The 22934-nt window shown below is 44.9% G+C and overlaps 1 protein-coding gene across 2 annotated transcripts in view; it reads left to right on the top strand.

Moving 5' to 3' along the window:
• Nucleotides 1–22934, top strand: part of ALA3 (aminophospholipid ATPase 3) — a 119135-nt gene that overhangs the window by 82119 nt on the left and 14082 nt on the right. For both annotated transcript variants that reach the window (XM_087684821.1, XM_087684822.1), the window contains exons 17-20: nt 3790–3891; nt 4023–4086; nt 4174–4386; nt 5285–5450. In XM_087684821.1, coding sequence (XP_087540947.1) covers nt 3790–3891; nt 4023–4086; nt 4174–4386; nt 5285–5450 — 545 coding nt within the window. The remainder of the gene's footprint in view (nt 1–3789; nt 3892–4022; nt 4087–4173; nt 4387–5284; nt 5451–22934) is intronic.

Below are 22934 nucleotides of genomic sequence, written 5' to 3'. Positions count from 1 at the left end.
AGGCATGAGTCCCCAATATCCAATCTGATCCATAGAACCCTCCTTGCCACTATCGTCCCATGGTCTCGTACATAGGCGGTGAGACTCGGGCCAATAGAGGTGCATACGCCTCCACTCTTGCCATGGGCACCTATGGCGTGCTCAAGTGTGCGAGCTGCCCGGAAGTACCTTCCCTACTTGTGCTCTTGTAGGAGTAAGTTGTCGATCCGTCCGGCAAGGGCAAGCTGCAGCTCCTGCCGAACAATCAACTTCCTGGAACCACATGCTCCACTGTAGTGGAGACTATTCACATTTCAGGATGTAAGGTGTAAGCTCATGGGGAAACTTGTGACTGACTGAACATGCATTTGTTTGGTGTGGAGGCTGCTGATGAGGAGGAGAAGCTATGAGGCATGCAAGTACGCTTTGCCGCCGGTCTGGATGGCAAAATCCAGTTTCCCATGGTGGCCCTCGCCTGGACCATAGGGGTGATAGATGCTCCAGGTGGTACTATCAATGCATCTATCAGCTATGCTGAGAGTCGTGACTCTGTACTCTGGTAGAAATGGGCTGCTTGTGCCAGGGGCCACTCGATCCCATCCCTCGGAGCTCTCCACTGTGGAGGGGCTCGAAAGATAATGCTCAAGTGTGGGACCTCGGCACCAGCCCACGAGTTAATGTCCATCATGCAACCAGACACTTCCTCAATCTGTGTAGTCGTCTACTCCCCTGAGTGAGAGGACTAAAGAAAAAAGGCATAGTTTGGTCCATCCAGTGGTGCTAGTAGATGGACCTTGCCCCTCCTTGACTTACGAACCATGAAGATCCCCACCTCTAGAGGTAGTGGGAACTCTCCACGCTCAGCAACTCTCAGGTAGGACCATGGGCCATTGCGAAAAAACTCTTGTGGAAACATCTGTGCTTGTCTCGGGAAAGTGTGACGGGCGGCAGGGCGGATGAGCTAGTGGCTGTATGGGAGGGGGAAGACTGCAGGTGCAAGGAGGATGTAGGCTTGTGTGGCTCATCACCTCCTGTGGGAGGAGGGGGGGTGGGTCTGGGGGGGGATCACCTGAACTGGGTGTGGATCAGGGGGGGTGCTTGGTAGGGGAGGTGGTGGGGGGGAGGAGGATCGAGGGATGGTGGGATGGCCGAAGGTGCATGGCGGGTGGCCTTGGAAAGGGGGGGCTGTGGGCCAGGGTTAGTGGGGGGGGGGGGGGTGTGGGGGCTGTGGGAACTTAGGTGAGGTAGTCTATGGCATGGGTGGTGGATGTGGGGGGATTACGGTTCTGTTGGGTGGGGCGGGCAGGGGGGGTTGTGGAGTGCTTTACCGAGGGGGCATCGCTCGCCCACTTGCTTCCTGCTGTCGAGGCTGGGTCTGAGGAGCTGGCTACACCTCCCCTTGTCATCTCCCTCTCTGTTGTCTCTGAACCCGTGTGAAGCCGTCAGCATCCACTTGCGGGCCGGTCGGCGGAGCCGCCTTGGCTCCGAAATGCGTACAAACTGTTGCCTAATGCCCAAAGTCGTGGTAGCGGAGGCACTGCCCTGGCTGCCCCATCACAATGAAGTGCTACCTAAAGGAGTGCCCGCCCGCCTTAATCTCTAGGAACTGTGGGGTATTCTCGACCTCGTTCGCTGCCACCCGTACCTTTGGGACTCCTGCTGCTGTCACTGCATCCGTGAAAGATGTGGGAAGGACAGCGCCGAAGAGCCATCCAAAGTCTTCCACCAATTGGCGATACTCTATCGCCAAGCCGGGGAAAACAAGGGTGACCGGGTGCCGAAGAAACCTATTGTGGAGTGCAAATGCCTCCATAGTAAAGACACTATACCAAGGGACCATATATATGACCCCCTTCGTGGACGCATATGGTGAACTGGCAAGTAACTCACGAGCTGCGTCTGCCGAACTGAGCATGACCATGAAGATCCCTTGGCCCATTAGGACCGCCTCCACGATCTGTGCTGTGCCGATGCGCAGCGTGGAGTGAAGCCAGTCCCGAAGCTGGGCCCTGGCTGGGGAATGTCCTACTACTTGACCGTAAATCACTGTTTGCTTTAGCTCCAGCTCCTTAACTCGGACAGCTAAGAGCTGCTTCTTAGAGAGGACGACATGCAAGGTGTTTGATTGGGGGGCACTCGCTGAGTGCGCCGGCGTCTGACGAGAGGTTTCCATTTCGCGACCCTTCTGAGAAAACTACCAATCACGTCGCGGTGCTACTTGAGGGGTGAAAGTTGTTGCACGAGAGGGAGCAACTTGAGGGGGGGGGAAACAATGGCGAGGGGGGGGGAAGCTGCTGTTTTGGGCATTGGAGGGGGGGTGTTAGACACTGCAGACGGAACTGAGTTCGCGGATGGAGGTAGTGCGCCCGGGGGGGGGGGGGGACCCAGTAAGGGGGTTGGAATGGCCGGGGGGGAGGACCAGTGAGGGGGATGGAATAGGCGGAGACAGGGCGGCCGAGTCCGTTGGGGCGGGGGGGGGGGGGGTGAACTGTCGGGGCAGGGGGGAAAGACGGATAGGCGAGGCAGGCTGTCGCGAGCCGTCGGGGTGGGGGGGGGCGAGCTGACGTAGCGGGCGCTGATGATGGCGCAATCGATCTGGGCGGGTGCGAACAGACGTGACGGGGGGGCAGCTTGCAACGTGATGGGTGTGAGCTTCGCTTAGCTTGGTTTTATATATCATCATAATGCTTACAATAATCACTAGTCTAGAATGGATAGATGATATTTGATTAATGCCACAGAACACGGTGCTTTTTCTTGCAAGCTTTATATTGATTATGGCAAGATTTTGCCTCTGAGCATATGTCTTTATGGTTTCGCTTCTATTTTGGGATGAGTACTACAAATGACTCGTTGTCTAGAAGGCCTTCATACACTTTATTTAAGGGGCTGCACCATTCAAGACAGCAAGACTCTATTGAAAGGGCTATGAAGGCTGCTGGTAATTGGAATAGTTCCAAGCATGAGCTGGAGATGCTTTATGCGCAACATGTTACAAATTTGTTTATGGCTTCAACTGCTGCTAAATTTGGATATTCTATAGGCGAAAAGATCATGGTCATTTGATTGCTAATTGAGGAAGCATTGTTTCATGCCATCAGGAAAACTGGATAAATGGATACTTCTTGATGGGGATTGCGAGTGGAATCCTACCAAGATTTTTGGAATGATCAAGAGAGTTTGATCTCCAATAAGGCTTGTTTGTCAGGGAATTAGCATATTCTTGGAAAGGAGGATTAGTTCAGTTGTTTCCTAAAAAACAATGATGTGAAACACTTGCGGATTGGCGACTGATCACTTTGATGCCTATTGATGCTTTGCCAATCAACTGAAAGGAAAATTTCATGTTGGATTGCATCAAGCCCAATATAGCATTTTCCCTAGAAGAAAAATTACAAATGAGTCACTGAATGTGTGTTTCCCCATTGAATATGCTGAACAGACATATCAAGATGTTGTGTTGTTGTAAATTGATGCGGAAAAAGGTTGATTTTGTGCATTGGGATGTATCTCTTAGATGATGACTGAATTGGACTTTGGACTGAAACTGCAAAATGTCATCAACTTGCTTTATCAAGATAGCAATGCTTCTTACATTCTTGGTTTTGAATTGATAGAAGAAAAAGTGCATGTTTGTTGCTAAAATGGTTGAATTGTCCAAGATAAGCACTTTTGTTTTCCAATTGCCTTTGACATTCTTTATGGCTTTATTCACTCTAAATATAGGCTGTCTTGTACAGTAATGTGATTAAGAGCAGCTGTTTCACAGACAAAAAACTGCTTATTGCTAAAATAGTGCTAGTGTGGCAGGCGCTCTCCCACGTCTATTAAAGTCCGAGAATCACACATTGAAAAGTTTGGTCGCATACAAGATGTAGAGTATGAAATTCTGAATGTTTTGGAGTTCAATAGGTGAGTTGGTTATTTATACATTCCCCATTCTATTAGGTGCTTGTATGGTAGGGCGGCAAACCATTGTCTCTTCTCATATTTCTGTGATCTTCAACTGTGAGCTCACATTCTAAATGTTATGTTTGGGCCAGCACAAGAAAGCGCCAGTCTGTCATCTGCCGTCATCCTAGTGGCAGATTAGTACTGTATTGTAAGGTAAAGCTGAAATCATCATGTCATCCTTTGTAAATGAAACAGTTGTAAGGCTTACTCTGGTAACCTGTTAGAATCATGATTTTGCAGGGTGCAGATTCAGTTATTTATGAACGTCTAGCTGAGAGCCGAAGCTCGATCAAGAATGTAACTCGAGATCACTTGGAGTATTTTGGAGCAGCAGGGCTTAGGACTCTTTGTTTAGCTTACAGAGATTTGAATGTCAACATCTATGAAGCTTGGAATGAAAAATTTATTCAAGCAAAATCAGCATTGCGCGATCGAGAGAAGAAGCTTGATGAGGTGCAGTTACTAAGTTTCTGTTCCACTTTCATGGGAATAGTGATAACCTTTCTTGCACAAGCAATTTACAATGGCTATTCAGAAGTTTACAAATAACTTAGGCTTAAATTAAAATATGGGTAAGTGTAGATGGAAAAGCTATTTAGCAAATTAGTTATGGAGATTGGAAATTGTCCTTTGTTCAAGTGTTCTTTTGGCTTAAAAGTAATGTTATTTCAATTTTCAATAAGCTTGAAACTAACTGATTATGATGTTGAAAGATGTGCATTGACTAATCAAGCTAGTTTTTTGATGCACACCAAATACACAGTGATTTCACAAGAAATCCTCAATAATGAAGCACTCAAAAGTGCAAGCATGCTGTGTGATTACTTTATGAGCTAATGGGCTTATAATAATCCAAAAGGGTTATATTGGATGGCAAGAGTATAGCATGCTGTGTGGCTTAATAACAGAACTTAGTATTTTTAGCCATTTCTTTATTGTCTAAGGATAGGGAATTTGATGATTATGTGTTCGCACATATATATGCACAAACCCTCTCACTATTGAGGGTACATCCCCTTCCCTGTGACCACCACTCACTCTATATGTGGCCACTGTGATTTCGATTTCAGAAACACACCATGTATTATCCAAACAACAAAAGAAGGGGAAAGGGCAGGGGGGCAGGGGAAAGAAGCGTATAAATCTAACGTTTTATCTGAATTCTCAAAAAGGTCAATCAAATGCAGATATCTGTAAAAGAAGGTTAAACTGTATATAATCATTGTCTTATCCTCTAGGATGAGCCTGCAACAGGAGCAGGAATAAGGGTATTTAGAGCCTTTTGGCAGCTGACAAACACTATTTTGTGAACGTGATCTTTACATGATGCTAAGAGTGGCTAGAGTTGCAGGTTGCAGAGCTTATTGAGAAAGAGCTTATTCTCCTTGGCTGCACAGCAATTGAGGACAAGCTCCAAGAAGGTGTACCTGCATGCATTGAAACACTTGCAAAGGCCGGTATCAAGATTTGGGTTCTCACAGGTGATAAGATGGAGACAGCTATAAATATCGCTTATGGTAATGTATCTTGTCTCTTTCAATTTGAACATGTTCCTGATTTATAGCATGCCTAGGCAAAAGTACTGTCTCTTTTCTCCTGCCCACATGCACATGCAAAGAGGTCCACTTCTATGTCTGTGTTGTTTGCGTGCTAACTGTTGCCCTACATTATGCAGAAATAAGATGTCTAAAACATACATCATCTACATGTATATCTTTGTGTTTGTGTTCTCTTATGAACACACTTGTAAAAATTTTCTCAACCTCTGAGGTTTCTGATCAGCAAATATGAAGTATTCAAGCATGTTTGGTGGTTGTGGGTGTGTGTGTGTGTTGGGGAGTGATAAAATATTTCGAAGAGATGCGTGTGTGGTTGGACACAGTCTATGCATGAATTGGAGGATTTTTGTGTCCAGTAATTTACAAATATTTGTATTACGCCTTGCTCTTCCAATGCATGTTTCCATAGCTAGAGATGACTTGCTACAACATGTTCATCCGACTATACGACCAATTGAATCTCTTGCATTAGAAGGGCCTTGTATAATGTCCGAGTGGGATGATGTCCGACTTTCCAGACACTACGCATTCTTCAATAGGATCAGATACCAAAAGCCACAGGAAATGGCCATTTCAGGGGCGAGAAAGAGGGAGATGACGTCTACTGGGTTCAGCTCCCAGCAATAGGTGGAAGAAACGGTTGAAATGGACAAGGAAATGGCAGGACTCAACCAAAATGATAAGCGTTTACTTGCTTTGGACTACCCATGGTCATCATGGCCTTTATCATGTGCAAGTTAGTGTGGCAATAGACGAGTCGCTCTAATTGTCGTGTGCTAAGCCGATTGTGAATCTTTGTGTGAATGAGAGAATAGGCACTTCAATTTCTCTCACATGCACCCGAAGAGCAATCCTAAGCAAGGACTCTCATGGCCAAGGGCTAAAGAGTTTGCAGCATATATCTGAAATTCTACCACCAAAAGAGAGGCTTCACAAGTGACTCTCTTTTCCAACAAGTGGGAGAAGCAAAAGCCACATGCCCTCTTTGATCCGCATAGCATCCAAGCTCCTCTAGAACTATGTTGTGATGATCCATGGGGACCACACCAGTGAGATATGCAAGCTGGTTAGAACGAAGCTCTCTATCATCCATGACTGTTGGAGACTTGTAGGCCGGATGTAATAGTGTTTCATCCATGGGGACCACATGAGTGAGATATGCAAGTTGGTTAGAACAGAGCTCTCTATCATCCATGACTACTGGAGACTTGTAGGGCGGATGTAATAGTGTTGCAAATCCATGGATGGGCTTACGTATCCATGCTCATCTCTTCTTTGCTATGTCAATGATGTGTGCATGTTGTCTCTGTGATCACTATGCAAGCTTGTGCCTCCTCCAATCCGACTCTAAAGAAGTGAACGAGAAGGCCTATGGTGGACTGCTTGCAATCACTCATACGTAACATCCTATAAAAGGGAGTCATGGCAATCGTGATCCCATGGACTCTCTGTCAGAATTGCTCATTAAGGCACAAGTGTTATTTGGCTTTCGCCTCCTCTATCTCATGCTCATCCCACTCATTCCATAGAGTGGACACCACCGTTTGGGACCGCACCTCATAAAGGCGCTCCAATAGCAACCACATATAAGCAAAATGAGTTGAATAAGACTTCTTCAACTCAAGTATGCTATGCTCATGATATATCACAAGCACCTTCACCTTCACCATGAAAAAGGTGACAACTGATGTAGCCTTATGCACCACCCTCTTCACCCATTTGAGCTTCCCAATGTCCTCTATGAGCAAGTCCAAACAATGACTTGCACATGGAGTCCACACTATTGAAGGAAACTCGGTCTCAAGCGAACGGCCCATGCATCGAAAATGAGATGTATTGTTGGTATCAACTTGCACCACATTTGACGGGCCCACCTACAACCACATCATACATGGCACAAATTCAAAATTATGATAAGAAAAGCTTTAGTGGGACATGAATTAAAAAGTATAATAATGAAAGCAACAACTTTATAATTTAAAAAGACAATGTATATCTCAACGATAGCTTGTTGAATGTGGTGGTAGATGAATGTGCCAGTCATTTTACTTGCCCTCCTTCTGGTGTCTATGGCCCGGGAAAAATATGTGTCGAGTGGACATGAAACGAGTATGTTGATAATGCTCTATTTCCCCCGGTCCCTCCATTTGTGAGTGAGAATGGAGCAACTGTATTTTGTTCATGCGGCCTGAATAGGATCAAGGGCTTTATCAATCCTCTCCTTCCCTTCATCAATCTTCTTCATCCTCATGTCATTCTATGTAACACTGCTCCATCCTTCACATGGATCCACATTGGCAATGGTTCTTACCATCTTTCTCCATTGCTCATGCTTTAGGACATTGAATGCAAGATTCCACTCAATCACCATGTGTGCTATCTCAATGTCCGCTTGTCATTGCCTTTCTCCAAGAAAGGCAACTAATCCAAGCATATGACAGAGAGCTTGAGAGAGAGAGGATTGCCTCTCTAGTGCTGCATGAGTCTCAAGTCTTTGCCTTTTGCTAATGCTAGAGCTAGAAGTGGATGTGGAGTCTGCACCACCAATGGTGGAGGCCTCACCTGCAAGCATCGGCTGAAGATATGCCTACATTTGAAGCTTTCTCATGAGTAGACATAGGTGTGGGTGCCGTAGCCGATGCGCCACTTCCTCCTCCTCTAGTGGATCTCCCTCTCATCTTGGCAAAAATCTCCTTTGTAATGTGTTGAGAAATCACCTTGCATGCAGCAACTTGGCCCCCTGTTTTGGAAAGATATTGAAGATGTTGTCAAAAGATGACGTACCAGCGAGACAGTAGGGTTTGCGGGGATGAACACGGAGTGAACTCGGCAAACATGGAGAAGAGAAGAGAAGAGAGAAGAAACTCTGATGAATGGAATGATGAAGTTTCGAATCATAGAGTGAATATGATGCAAGCGAACAAGGGTGTCGTAGCACAAGGAAGATGATGAAGACAGCCACGAACCATGAACCGCAATGTTCTCTTGAAGGGGTGCGAGGGTAGTGGAGAGGTTGGAGAGAAGAGATGACAGAATGAATGAATCAGCCGTGAGGAATGAATAACAGAGTGGCCTATAAATAGGCACAGTCAGTCTAGGATGGCGCCCCTTTTCGAGGCTGCAACCCCTAAACGCTAAACACAGAAATGTAAAAACGCAAACTGCGGGTGACAGATGAAGGGTTTCTCAACATCCCCGCTTAGGCCCAAAAAGGGGAACAAGAGAAGAGTGAGATGGAGATGCAATGTTACATGCTGAAGAATGCTCATGCAACAGGTGCCACTTGGACAGTGTCCCTCGTGGAGAAATTGTTCACTTGCCCAAGCGCCCTAGTACATAGATGATGAAATCATGCAATGCATAGGAGGAATATCGGACTTTGTGTGGTGTTGAGAACCATAAGGATATGCTCGTACTCGATCTCGAGATGTGGTTCCATGCTGACCAAGGGACCAAGGCAAGAAGAAGAGGAGAAAGAAGATGTAGAGGATCCCGAAGATCCAAGATTTACACCGGAAAGGGAACCTGCAGTAAAGAACAGTAGACAGAGTGAACTGGAGAACCTGAAACTCAGCCTCGGGAGAGAAGCCACTAGCTCAGTGCATCCATGCTGGAAGGAATATGAAGGCCTCCTCACCAAGTCGCGGCTGAACCTCTAAGGTCCCGATTGAGGTGGTACCTGAAGATCTTGGATATTAGTAGAAGAGATGACTGGTTGAAGACAGCCATCCCAAGAAAGTAGAGCATGGGTAAAGAGCTTCACGTGGAGTAGATTCCCCCTCTAAAGTGGGAGGTGGAGGGGACCACGCGGAAGTCGAAGAAGAAGTAGATGCCCCCTCTGAGGGCAAAGAAATAACATCCCCCTCTGAATCCCCCTCTGAAGTAGATAGGGAATCCAAAAACTCATGGATCGCGGACTCCGAAAAGTTTGATCGCAAAGGAAGTACCGCTGGTCGGGTCGAAGAAGGTATTTGGGGTGCTGAAGAGCTCCGAGAGGTAGCCTCTCGAACCTGAGTAGTCGAGGGGTGGGGGGGGGGAAGGGTAGGGCTCAAAATGAGCAAGAGGTAGGCAACAATCATTGTCTCTTAGTGGAGCAGACTGGGTAGCCGAAGAAGATGAAGGAGTTGAGCAGCCACTATCTGTCGAAGGAGCAGATTGACGAGGAGACGGTATCAAACAATCACTGTCTCTCGATGGAGTGGATTGTAGATTCACAGGCCGTGGTAGCCACTGTACCTGAAAATAGGTGGGAGAAGATTGCCGCTGGCGTTGCGACAATCTCCAGGAGGTCGTAGCACCAATCGATTCTCCATGTGCTCGAAAGGACTTAGTGTGCATCAAATGCGTCTTATTGCCTTGAGCATAGTACTCTAATAGCCGATGCAAACGATCTTTGTGGCCCAGAAAGGAGAGGTGGCACAAGGAGTGCTTGGTGGAAGACGCATGTACTCCGGAGGGGTGGGGAGCAAAGGTCGAAGTCAGCAAGCATCGGTGGTATGTCCGGTGATGCCACAGTAGGAGCACCCAATAGTCTGGTCATGTGTTGGTAAAGAAGCCATGGATACCAGTATGCCTTGCTGAAGAAGGAAGAGGTCAACCACCATGAACCAAGAACCGCAATGTCCGCCTCAAGGGGTGTGAGGGTAGTGTGAAGCACGAACCGCAATGTCCTCCTCAAGGGGTGGGAGGGTAGTGGAAGGGCTAGAAGTGTGCTGCCAGTGGGAGGAGGATGCGACCAGCAGTAAGAGGTTGCAACCAGTAGAAAAACGCAGGTGAGGAGAGAGAAAGACTAAAAACGCAGACAACAGGTGAAAGAAAGGCTTAAAAGGTAGGTAGGAGGAGAGAGAAAGACTAAAAACGCAAGCAAAACAACAGGCAGCAGAACAGTTTGCACAGGAACAACAGTCGCCCGCCGGCTGGAATCAACTCCAAACTGCGTGAAGAGGGCTGGAAATTAGGCGCCAACTAATGGAGACAGCAATGGACAGCTTCAACTGAGATGTCCTCCGCGAACGGGGTGTGGGTGGCAACCTGAAACACCTCAAATCTGCAAAAACGAGATTTTGATGCAGCGGAAGAAGAGAAGTGGATGCCGAACCCGCCATCGGTCTTTGCCTTCACTGGAGTGGAGGATCTTTGCTGCTAGGTGAGTAGATCCAGCTTTGATACCATGTCAGAAGATGATGTACCGACGAGACAGTAGGGTTTGCAAGGAGGAACACGGAGTGAACTCAGCAAACATGGAGAAGAGAAGAGAAGGGAGAAGAAACTCTGATGAATGGAATGATAAAGTTTCGAATCATGGAGTAAATGTGATACAAGGGAACAAAGGTGCCGTAGCACAAGGAAGATGATGAAGACAGCCACGAATCACGAACTGCAATGTCCTCCTGAAGGGGTGTGAGGGTAGTGGAGAGGTTGGAGAGAAGAGGTGACGGATTGAATGAATTAGCCATGAGGAATGAATGAGAGAGTGGCCTATAATGAGGAATGAATGAGAGAGTGGCCTATAAATAGGCATAGTCAGTCTAGGATGGCACCCCTTTTTGGGGCTGCAAACCCTAACACAAAACGCAGAAATGGAAAAACGCAAACTGCGGGTGACAGATGAAGGGTTTCTCAATAGATGCCAGGTCGCACCACTTATGTAGTGCTTCCCGCAATACTTACATGTCCAATGGTGGGAGTTGGACTTCTTTGTATCCTTCTCCACATGGATGGTGTGCAAGTTGAAGGCCTCATGCTTCTCACGTGTGATAATGCCAACTTCCAAGGCGTCAAGGCAAGGCCTGATGGAGAGAAGAGAGTCGAGACTTGTCACTCTGATTGGTGATTACGATGATACTTGAAGAGGGAGGGGATAGGAGGAAGAGGAGAGAGTGAGAGCTTTAGAGGCTTGAAGACCCAAGAGGGATGGTGTGGGGAGATGATGCTTTATGAGGGAGGGGATGGGAGAAAACTTGGAAGAACAATGAAGAGGAAAGGGATGGGGGGAAGAGGAGATGATGCTTGAAGAGTCAGGGAATGGGAGGTTGATGCTTGAAGACAAGAGGGTGGGGATGAGCCTTGAGGAGGACAGAGTGAGACTTGATAGAGACTAGAGTGTGCAAATGAGCCCCAAGTCCACAATCCGTCTCTTTTTGCCAAAGGTTGCTCCGGGCCGCGGCGAAAATGCGCTAAAATCTTGCTACATAACCGGTTTTTGTTCGCAAGATGGATGTCAAAAAAGCACCAAAAATATTTTACGGGTATATACTATACGAACCCATTCGTACATCTTACGAGGCAACTATGCTCTACCCACAAAAATGTGAGATGGAAGGATCGAGGTGCAACTGAGAGTACAGTAGACAGTGTGAGAGTGAGAGAGACAGAGTGAAGCACGACACCCAATCCGATAGACTGAAAGAGTGTAACTAAAAAGTACAAAGTACAACCCTTAAACCTTAGGGTTGTAGGGGGTGTTCACACCCGACACACACTAAGTGCCCATAAGTGTGTAACATAAGCACATAAGCACATACGACAATAAGACTAAAAGTTTGGGGGAAAAAACCTCTCTACCGAGAGTAAAAAGTGCCCCAGTGTCCTACTGATCACCGACACTCCCATGTGAGTGTAGGCGTAAGTGAGGCGTGAGTCAAATACCCAACAAACCCCCCAGGAGTGAAGAGTGATCAAGAGTACAAGGATCATCCGCCACCAAAGGATATCAAATTTAAAGCATCGCGAAATGCTTCAAATTTGTCACGAGGAAGATCTTTGGTGAAGATGTCTGCCACATTACTGGTGGTAGGACAATAGACAAGGCTGATATCACCTGCATGTAGCCTCTCTGTGACAAAGTGATAATGGATCTCAATGTGTTTTGTGCGGGCATGAAACACTGGGTTCCGTGCCACTACAATGGCACTCTGACTGTCAGTGAACAAAGGAGTAGGCTCCGTAACAGATACATCCAGATCAGCTAGAAAGTGTCTAAGCCATATGCATTCAACTGTGGTAGTGAAAGCTGCCTTGTATTCAGCTTCACATGACGATGTGGCAACAGTGGATTGTTTTTTGCTAAGCCAAGAAATGCAAGAAGAGCCAAGAAAGAAACAATTGCCACTAGTGGAGTGACATGTATCATAATCACCAGCCCAATCAGAATCACTGTAAGCATGTAACTGCAGTGGTCCCTCCTTGGCATAAAGCAACCCAAGAGATCGAGTACCCTGCAAGTAATGAAAAACACGCTTGACAGCTTGCCAATGTGACATACGTGGCTGATGCATATACCTGCTCAAAGCTGAAACTGCAAACTGTATGTCCGGCCTAGTGTTGCATATGTAGATAAGGCATCCAACTGCAGGAGCATATGTATGTATATCAAACAAATCACTGTCATCATGTAATGACAGTTTTAGTCCAGGTTCTATGGGGGTACAAATTGGCTTGCAATCCTGTAAGCCAAACTTCTCAAGAAGCTGCCCAATATACCTTGACTGTGATAGCCCAATACCTCGAGCATCATGTATGAACTGGATTCCCAAGTAGTAATGCAAAACTCCCAAGTCAGACATGTCAAAAGTTTGCTGTAAATTTTGTTTGAATGCTGAAATCTGATCAGCATGTGTTCCAATGAGCAAAAGGTCATCAACATAAAGACATATAATCAGCATAGATCCCCCTTCTTTACATACGTAAAGGGTAGACTCAGATGAGCTGTTTAGAAACCCCTGACCAAGCAAGAAAGCATCTATTTTTGCATACCAAGCTCTAGGAGCTTGTTTCAAACCATATAGTGCCTTTTTGAGCTTGCATACCAAATGTTCTGAGCCTTCAACTGCAAAACCAATGGGCTGCTATACATAAACTTCCTCCTGAAGTTCCCCATGTAAAAATGCAGTCTTGATATCTAGCTGATGCACTGTCCATTCATAATGTGCAGCCAAAGTAATCATAGACTTGATGGTCGTCATACGGGAAGTAGGAGCAAATGTTTCCTTATTGTCAATGCCCTTTTTCTGTGCGTAGCCTTTAGCTACAAGCCGTGCCTTGTATTTATCAATGGATCTATCTACTTTCCTTTTCAGTTTGTAGACCCATTTCGTTCCAATGGCTTTCTTCCCAAATGGCAAGGACACCAAATCCGAAGTTTGATTCTTAGTAATAGAATCTAATTCAGCTTGCATTGCTGCCATCCAATGCACACTGTGTTGTGCATCCTCAAAACATTCAGGCTCTTCATTATCAAAAGTATTTGCTGCCATAACAAACTCCATGGTATGTGCTGAATCATGCAAACGAGTTTGCCTTCTAGTACGACCAGCCATGGGTGCATCCAAAGGACTATCTTGCATAGTCTGCAAATACCATCTAGGTAACTGTCTAGCTTCCTGACTGTGTGCAAGCTCTTGCTGAATTTCAGTTTCAGCATTATGCTGAATATTCCGATCAGCCAATGGCTGAATTTCTGCACTTTCCATAGGAGCAACTGGCTGAACATTAGGTTCATTTTCTGAAGCTCCAGCTGAATCACCAAAAGTAATGGGCAGCAACCCTTCAAAAACATCACGGGCAGCCTGATATGTGTTCGAACCAACCAAGGATAATTCTGATTTTTCATCAAAAACAACATCCCTGCTGACAAAAACCTTCTTTGTAACGGGATCATAGAGTCTGTAGCCTTTGCTCTCATTGCTATATCCCATAAAAATGCACTTAACAGCCTTGTTGTCCAACTTTTTTCTAAGTACCTGTGGAATATGGGCATAGGCAAGACACCCAAAGGTACGAAAGTGACCAATAGAAGGTTTACGGTTGTTCCAAGCCTCAAAAGGTGTGATGGTCTTCAAGGCTTTGGTAGGGCATCTGTTCAAAATATGGCAAGCACACATGACTGCTTCCATCCAAAAACTATGAGGCAAGCTCTTTGCCTTCAGCATACATCTGGCCATCTCCATGAGTGACCGATTCTTCCTCTCTGCTATCCTATTCTGCTGTGGAGTATAGGCAGTAGTGTATTGATGGACTATGCCTTTCTGCTTCAAAAAAGAATTCAGCATAGAGGACATGTATTCCCCCCCTCGGTCCGAACGGAGAGTCTTAATTTTGCATCCAGATTGATTTTCAACAAGTGCACTGAAAGCCAAAAATGCATCATACACTTCTGACTTCTTTTTCAAACAGTAGACCCAGCAAAAACATGTAAAGTTATCAATGAATGTCACAAAATAATAACAACTGCCCAATGACATTGTTTGCATAGGCCCACAAACATCTGAATGCACCAACTGCAATCTGGTTGTTGCTCTGAAAGCAACATCACGGGGAAATGAGAAACGATGCATTTTCCCCAAAATGCATCCCTCACATAAGTGCTCGGGAGGTCTCTCTAAGAGAGGTAAGCCATCCAGCATCTGAGTACGCTGCAAAAGCATTAAGCTTCCAAAGTTTACATGCGCCAAACGAGCATGCCATAACTCCGCCTGTATCATAGCAGGAGTAAGAGTGGATGTCAAGTATGCCGACTGATCTACTGAAAGAGCATCCAACTCATATAAACCATGACACAAAGATCCTGTCAAGACCAAAGTCATGCGTTCTTTATCCCTAACCATGCAACGGTCATCATCAAATGTGACCTGCAAACCACAACGTGCCAAAGAAGAAATAGAAAGCAAATTCTTCTTGATTCCAGGCACAAACAAAGCATCTTGCAGGCGGAGAATAGAGCCATCAATGGCTGTGAGCATACCACGAATAGGGTATGATGCATTATTGGCACACTGTACAGATTTCCCAACGGGAGGTGCACTAACTGAAGCAAATAAATCTTTGTGAGATGTAATATGTCTAGAAGCACCACTGTCAAAGAACCAAGTGTCAGCATTCTCTGTAGAGCTAAGTGCTCTATCGGCCCAAGAGATGTCATAACTGCAAGTGTAAAACAATAGTCCTTGTCCACAACAAAGGACGCGGACTCACTAGTAGTGGAAGGAGTAGTAGAAACAGACATTCCTGACTCCTCCTTCTTCTCTTTGGCAATGCGCTTCTTGCACTCAGTGATATAGTGGCCTGGTTTCTTACAATAACGACATTTTCCCTTTTTAGCTTTCGTCCCTCCTTGTGTCTGATTCTGCGATGTGCCCGAAGTGCCAGAACTCTGTGGAGCATTTTTCACCTTGTTGTTTTTGCCTTTCTGTCTTGCTACAAAAGTGTGCTCAGAGACTATAGCATCCACACCACTATTTTTCCTTGTTTGCTCCTCCTCTAGAAGCAAACTAACCAGCTGAATAAAAGTGAGTGGGTGCTCGGCAATCCTCATGGTGAGGTTCAATGCAGTATGAAAAGACAAGTACGAAGGAGGTAAGGAATTCAAGGTGGTGGATATCAACTGTGCATCCGAAAAGTACTCATCTACATTCATGAGCTGCTCCCTCAAGTCCTGAATCTTATTCAAGTGATCCTGCATAGAATCACCCTCATTCATCTTCAAAGTCTATAACTCTTTCTTCAAGAAAGAGATCCGAGTCTAATTCTTTCCTGCAAACATATGCTCCAAAGTCAACCATGCATCTCGTGAAGAAGATGCTGAACGAATGTGAGGGATGATGGACCGCTGAACTGCCAGAGCAATCAGCGACAAGGCTTGTGCATCACGTGTATCCCAAGCTTTTTGAGCTGCAGTTCTTGGAGGAAGTGGCTGAGGTGTAGCGGGCTGAGGTCCCCGTTGTCCACGTGTTCCTTGAGGAGGAGTAACGGGAGCTACAACTCCCGGTCGAGTTTCCTCTCCACTGACATAATCCCATAAATTCTTGGCCACTAATACATTCTTCATCATGAATGACCATAGCGAATATTGTTTGCGTCCAATCTGTCTTCCTTGGATACATACGTAAATACATCACCTCCCTGATTTGCCATGATGACAAATTTCCAAAGACAAATGAGCAATGTCAAAGCAGTAAGGATTGGAAATCTGCAAATTTCCAGAAATTGCAGCAAGCACACTTCTGCAATTAATGTGCAAGGGCGTACTCTGTCAAAAACTGTCTTTTAATGCACTCTTCCCAAGGTGCAAACAGTGCTCAACAACACTGTAATATCAAAATCCCCAAAATTTTTGCCAAAAATTTGTTCAAAACAGTCTTTCTGTGACTGTAACAGCAGTTCATATGCAACTGTCCTCAAAATACATAAAAGCCCCAAAATTTCTGATGAACAAGTCTAGAAATTTGCATCAAATTTAGCCCACACTTATATCCTGTTTGCGGTGCTTGCAGCGTATGAACCTCCTTTGCTAGAAATTTATTTTGGAATAAAGTGATATATATATATTTTTTGTTAAAAAAAAAATATACCTAACGTGGTCAGGGCGGATGATAGTCTAGTCGCGCGCAGACAGTCAAACGACGGGTTGCTGACGTGGATTGCAGGCGGACGATCAAATGTCAGGTCGCAGTTTGACGGGCAGTTAGGCGGGCGATTGGAGCAGACGAACAGGATGGCGCAACAGTTGTAAGTCATGGCCTAGGTTTGGTGGCGACTACGCTTGCAGCTGGCGTGCCACAGGCAGGCGGCGCTGGAGACAGGTGGCGTTGGAGACAGGCGGCGCCTAGACCTGGTGGCAGACGTGCTGGAGCTGTCGAATAGGCAGACTGCTCGGATACCAAATGTGAGATGGAAGGATCGAGGTGCAGCTGAGAGTACAGTAGACAGTGTGAGAGTGAGAGAGATAGAGTGAAGCACGACACCCAATCCGATAGATTGAAAGAGTGTAAATAAAAAGTACAAAGTACAACCCTTAAACCTTAGGGTTGTAGGGGGTGTTCACACCCGACACACACTAAGTGCCCATAAGTGTGTAACATAAGCACATAAGCACATACGGCAATAAGACTATAAGTCTGGGGGAAAAAACCTCTCCACTGAGAGTAAAAAATGCCCCAGTGTCCTACTGATCATCGACACTCCCATGTGAGCGTAGGCGTAAGTGAGGCGTGAGTCAAATACCCAACAAAAAACCTTGTTGGTGGAGGGTTAGTATAAGTGGTACCCTTTTACTTTCTATACTATAACCAATAAAAATGCATTTGACAAACTTGTCTTGTAATTTATGTTTTCATAGTTGTGGTACCAAAGCATATGCCAAACAACCAAGCACATGAGTATGTGACACCACTGGTTTTCGGTCATTCTAAGCCTCATAAGGCATACGTTCAATCAATGGTTTAGGGAGGTATGATTTAGCACATACATTGCACGCATAATAGCATCAAGCCAACACTTAGGGTGCATCTTATTGTGTGAAAGCAACAATGTGCCATTTCCATCAAAGTTCGAAATTTTTTTTCAACCACATCATTTTGTTGAGGTTTGTAAGGCATAGTACATTTATGTGTAATGCCCTTTTCAGCCAAAAATGAGTTAAATTCTTGTGACATGTATTCTTCCTCTTGATTACTACGTAGTGTAATCAACTTGCATCCATTGCCATTTTTAGCCAAGACCAAGAAGGTTTTAAAGCATGCAAACCCTTTTGATTTGTGCCTCAAAGCATATGCGCAACAATGACGAGGTGTGTCATCAATAAAGGTAACAAAGTACAAGTATCCTTCGATGGATTTGACACACATGGGTCCTCAAACATCACTATGCACAAGCTGCAATTTTCGATCAGCACGTATGGATCATCTTTGCACAATGCATTTTGCGAAGTACACAACTTTCACATATATTGTGAGTAGGTTCTTTTAATGAAGGGAGATCAAGCACTGTATTTTTGCTTTTTAGGTGAAGCAAATCACAATAGTTAAGATGATCTAATTGAGCATGCCATCACTCATTGTCATCCACAATGGTGGCATGAAGCAATAGTGCATCCTCTGGTGCTCTCCTCTCATGCCAATCAAGCTGATATAGTCCATTGTACACTGTACTGATGACAATGAGGGCATACATCTCACTATAGTCTTAGACATTGCAACAATTCATGTGGAATTTGGCCACAAAACTAGCACATGCGATGGTTGAAACTGAAAGCAAATTTTTCTTTATGCTTGGCACATACAAGACCTTTTTAAGCATTATGGTTTTTCCATCTACTGCAATAATGGGAATTCGACCAATACCTTGAATTGCATATGAAGCATTGTTTGCACATATAGCAAATCTCCCCTTTTGTACTTTTGCATATGATACAAACAAGTCACAAAAGAACATTATATGCATGGAAGCTCCGTTATCAGAATACCATGTGCTACAATTTTTAGCCACTGATAGACCATGTTTGTATGAAGAAGGATCATATGAACAACACACAACAAAAACATAAGATTGACCAATGTCCAAGCTTTCTAAATGTGCGGTTGCATCCTTCATATTTGCAAAATTTTCAGCTACACTCATACCCAATTGTTTCCTTTTTTTCACTTGTCAAACTTTTTTTGCATTCTTCAATAAATGCCCTTTTTTCTGTAACAACTATATCTCTTTTTCTTAGCAGTGCCATACTTGGTGCTTTAGGAGTTTGTGAAAGATGTTGGTTTGTTAAAAGGTTGTGTGTTTATTTGTTGGGTTAATGTCGATGAAGACCAAAGGGAATTGAATATTTTAATATTTAGAAAAGATTGGGCATATGTTGAAACCATGTGCCATAGGGTTGCCATGACAGACCAAGTATTGTAGGTGCTAGTTGTCAAGAGAAAACGTGGGCCAGTTCGTCTCGAAACTTGTGCATTGTTGGGTAGTGTAACAAGAATGTAGACTACTTGTCGGATGGGAGTGTTGGATAGGACTATTGGGCAACGTGATAGGAATGCAGGTTGATGTAGAGTGGCGAGATACGTAAACTTTCCTTGTCGATTGTAGATAGTGTGGCAAATTGACAGAGCTGAGACATCGGAACAAATTGTCGGATGTAGGTGCAAGGTTGGTGACAAACTAACATTGCTGAAGAGTGGCCGAGCGCGCGGCTTATAGGGTAAGGGAGGCAGTTGAGAAGAGGGGTGTCAGTTGATACCAATGTTAGGTTAGAATTCAATAGTACGTGCGCACACACACACATACACTCACTCACTCACAATGAACAAGTGAATAGCAAGAGAGAAGAGTGTTAGAATGCCACATCCACTATGTGAGAACGATATGAAAGTACAATTGCTAAGGTACTAAGTACCACACTGACTGACGAGTGTTCACTTGGAGAAAAATTCCTTCTCCAGCTAGAAGGTAAAAAGTGCTTGTGGACAAGGGAGCATTCACACTAGAACTTAGTAGGAGCACAATAAGTGTAACATCTCTCTGTCTAATCTGGAAACTGCAAATGTTGTACAAGATACAGAGTGCACATTTAATGCACAATGTAGTTATGACCCTTCTTTACATGATTCTAAAGAAATGCGTATCTCATTTTTTCCAACCAACATTTGCTCAAGTGTAAGCCATGCTAGTCATGAAGAAGTAGTAGACCGTATATGTGGGATTATGGACTGCTGAACTACCAATGCAATCAGTGACAATGCTTGGGCATCTCAAGTGTCCCAAGCCTTTTGTGGTGTTGTTCTTTGGGGAAGTGATTGGATTGGAGCTGGCCTTTGACCACGTCCTCCTTGGGGAGGAGTTGTAGGAGCCACAACTATAGGATGGACTTCTTCACCACTAACATAATCCCAAAGATTTTTAGCAATGAGCACATTCTTCATCATGAAGGACCATAGAGAATAGTTATTGCTATCCAATTTATCCTCTTTAGATACATAGGTGAATCTGTCCTTGATTGACCATGATAAATGTCACTGTTTCAAAAAAACATGAGAGCAAGAACCAAAGCTGAAACAACCTGGAAATCTACAAGTATCCACAAATTACAGCATACACCAAGTTGTAATTGGCAAAACTGTGTCACACTTGATCACAAGTGTCCAATGTGCTGAAATTTCCACAAAATTCAATGAATACCATGCTGTCCAATGCACAAACAATGCTGAGCAGCAGAAAAAATGCAAAAGACCCAAAATTTAGCTGTCCAAAATGCATAATTTCAGATTGAATCTTCAGTACATGTGCCAGTGTCTGCGAAACATAAAAAAGCCCCAAATTTTCTAACTCTAATTTCAAGAAATTTCTGCAATGTGTTCCCAAGAGCACTTCTAGGAGCAGAAATATATCTCCCTCGCAAAAGAACTATGTTGTAGCTTTGATCTCCGAATAAAATAATAAAATATACATTTTACCTTTGAAATGTGAGCCGAGGTCGAGTCAGGAAGATGCCCAAACTGACCAGAATGATGGCAGCGGTGTGGTGGAGCTCGTTGGAGCTGACAAGCAGGGCAACAAGCGTTGGAGGAGTTGGAAGACCCGGGCACAACGCTTCAGGCGGGACCTGATAGGCAGTGCCACTGTTGGTGGTGGTACTAGTGCAAAGCAGGGGGCGATGGTGTTGGCAGGCCTGTGATAGGTGCAGGCACTACTGCAGGCGGTAGAGCTAGTTAGAGGCAGCTGCACTGGAGGCGTTGGTGGCATAGGTGGCACTGTTGGTTGGAGCGGCTGGTGGCGGTGCTGCAGTTGGGGATAGCTGGGCTGCAACTGGATGAGGTGCAGGAGCTAATGAGCCTGGGATGGTGAGCCTGCATAGGTTGAGCTGGACCGTGTTGAGATGGGTGGGAGCTTGGGATTAACTGGGAGCTTAGCCAACCTTTGCTCTAATACCAATTGTAAGAGTGGAGATGGCAGTTCTCACTTGGAAGTACACTGGAGAGTAGAGAGAGTGAGAGTGAAGACACAGATACGATACACGATGCTATTCCCAAGTGTGTAAGTGAAAGTACAAAGTACAACCCTTAGACCTTAGTGTTGAGTAAGTGCCTTAAAGGTGCGTTCAGTCTTGAAAGAGTAAAGTACGGTACGGTAAGTGACCGAATTTTGTAACATAAACATGCAAAATAGAGAATAATGTGATAGGGGGAAAAAATCTCTCATACGGAGAGTAAAAAGTGCCTACACATTTAGTATCTAGGCATAGCCCAGATACTAAGCATTTGGTAGGCAATGAAATGGATCTTTCCATATCTAGTTTTACATGTTTTTTCAGAGACCAGGCTGGTTGTTAGGACACTTGTGTATTCACAAGTGGTTTTTGCTTCATGCTTGGCCACTCATATATATCGTGGTTGAGCAACAAGCAATTCACTGTGGCCAGTTCTAGTTTGTGAACTTGAGTGGTACTTGGCATCTAGGGCTGTTTATACCAACAGTTTTACATGCTTTTTCGGATTCAGATTGCTTTGGTACTAAAGCAGCCCATTGTGACCACTTCTAGTTGTGAAGATGAATATATGGCAGCTTTCTATGGTGGGGGAAGGCTGCAATATAGGCCCATTTTCTTGTTCGACAAGATAGTTTGACGAGACAAAAACATAAAAGCCAATGTTAACAATATATTGTCCAATCTTGTGAGACCATGCTCTAGGTGCTTGCTTCAGCCCATAGAGCACCTTCTTTAACGTAGGCACATATGTTGGATACTCTAAGACCTCATAACTTGTTGGTTGCTCCATATCCATCTCTTCTTACAATTCATCACGCAAGAAGGCACTCTTTATATCCGTTTGTTGCAAATTCCAACATTTGTCTATTGCCAAAAGAAATCACACATCTAATAGTTTCCATTCTAGCAACTTGACTAAATGTCTCTTCATGATCTATGCCATATGTTTGAGCATAGCCTTTTGTAACCAGCCTAGTCTTATACTTGCTAACAAAACCATCTGTAGTATGCTGAAGAAGTTTGTCATTGCTCTCTGTGTGTGTCCCTCTGGGTGAGCTGGCCTCCCATCTCGCAGTAGTGCAGTTCGGCGCCTCTCGAGCTCCAGGAGGAAAAGACCTAGGCATCTCTGGTCCTCGTACTCCATGACGTGACAAAGGGGTCCAAATCCATCACGGAAGAGACAGTGGTACCGCTGTCCTATGTCATAGTATACTGTGCATCTGCATATGTAGTGCTTTTCCGCCTCAGATTCTCGACCACAAAGCTGGCAAGTCCTATCCTCTGCTAGGGTATTTGTCCATCTGCTTGTCTCCAATTGAAGCCTATGTGAGGAGGTGCGAATTTGTCCGACAGCAACCCGTACACTATGGGAGAGATGGGTGTCAATATATGCTGGCCAAATAGTGAAATCATCATCATAGAGACACAAGAAATGACTCTTGTAGAACTCCATCCTCGATCCTAGAGGGAGTGGTGGATGGATCCATGTCCTTGCTGTTTCAATCCTCAAGATATCAGCTTTGATCACCTAGTTCAACTCTGATCGGCTGAGAGAAAGTGTAGGGCAGTCAAGGCTATAATCTAAAGGTGGAAGACGGTCAATATCCAAACCATGTAAGCTCATCCAAATAGTCGAAGGTGAAAACCAACAGTTCTTCTTGCCTCTTGCTGCTAGTTGTCTAGATGAG

Source organism: Lygodium microphyllum, chromosome 9, assembly GCF_053477565.2.
Source record: "Lygodium microphyllum isolate KBCC chromosome 9, Lygodium_microphyllum_v1.1.10, whole genome shotgun sequence".
NCBI classification, from domain to species: domain Eukaryota; kingdom Viridiplantae; phylum Streptophyta; class Polypodiopsida; order Schizaeales; family Lygodiaceae; genus Lygodium; species Lygodium microphyllum.
Note: the sequence above shows the minus strand (reverse complement) of the source record. Positions and strands in the feature narration are given on the sequence as shown.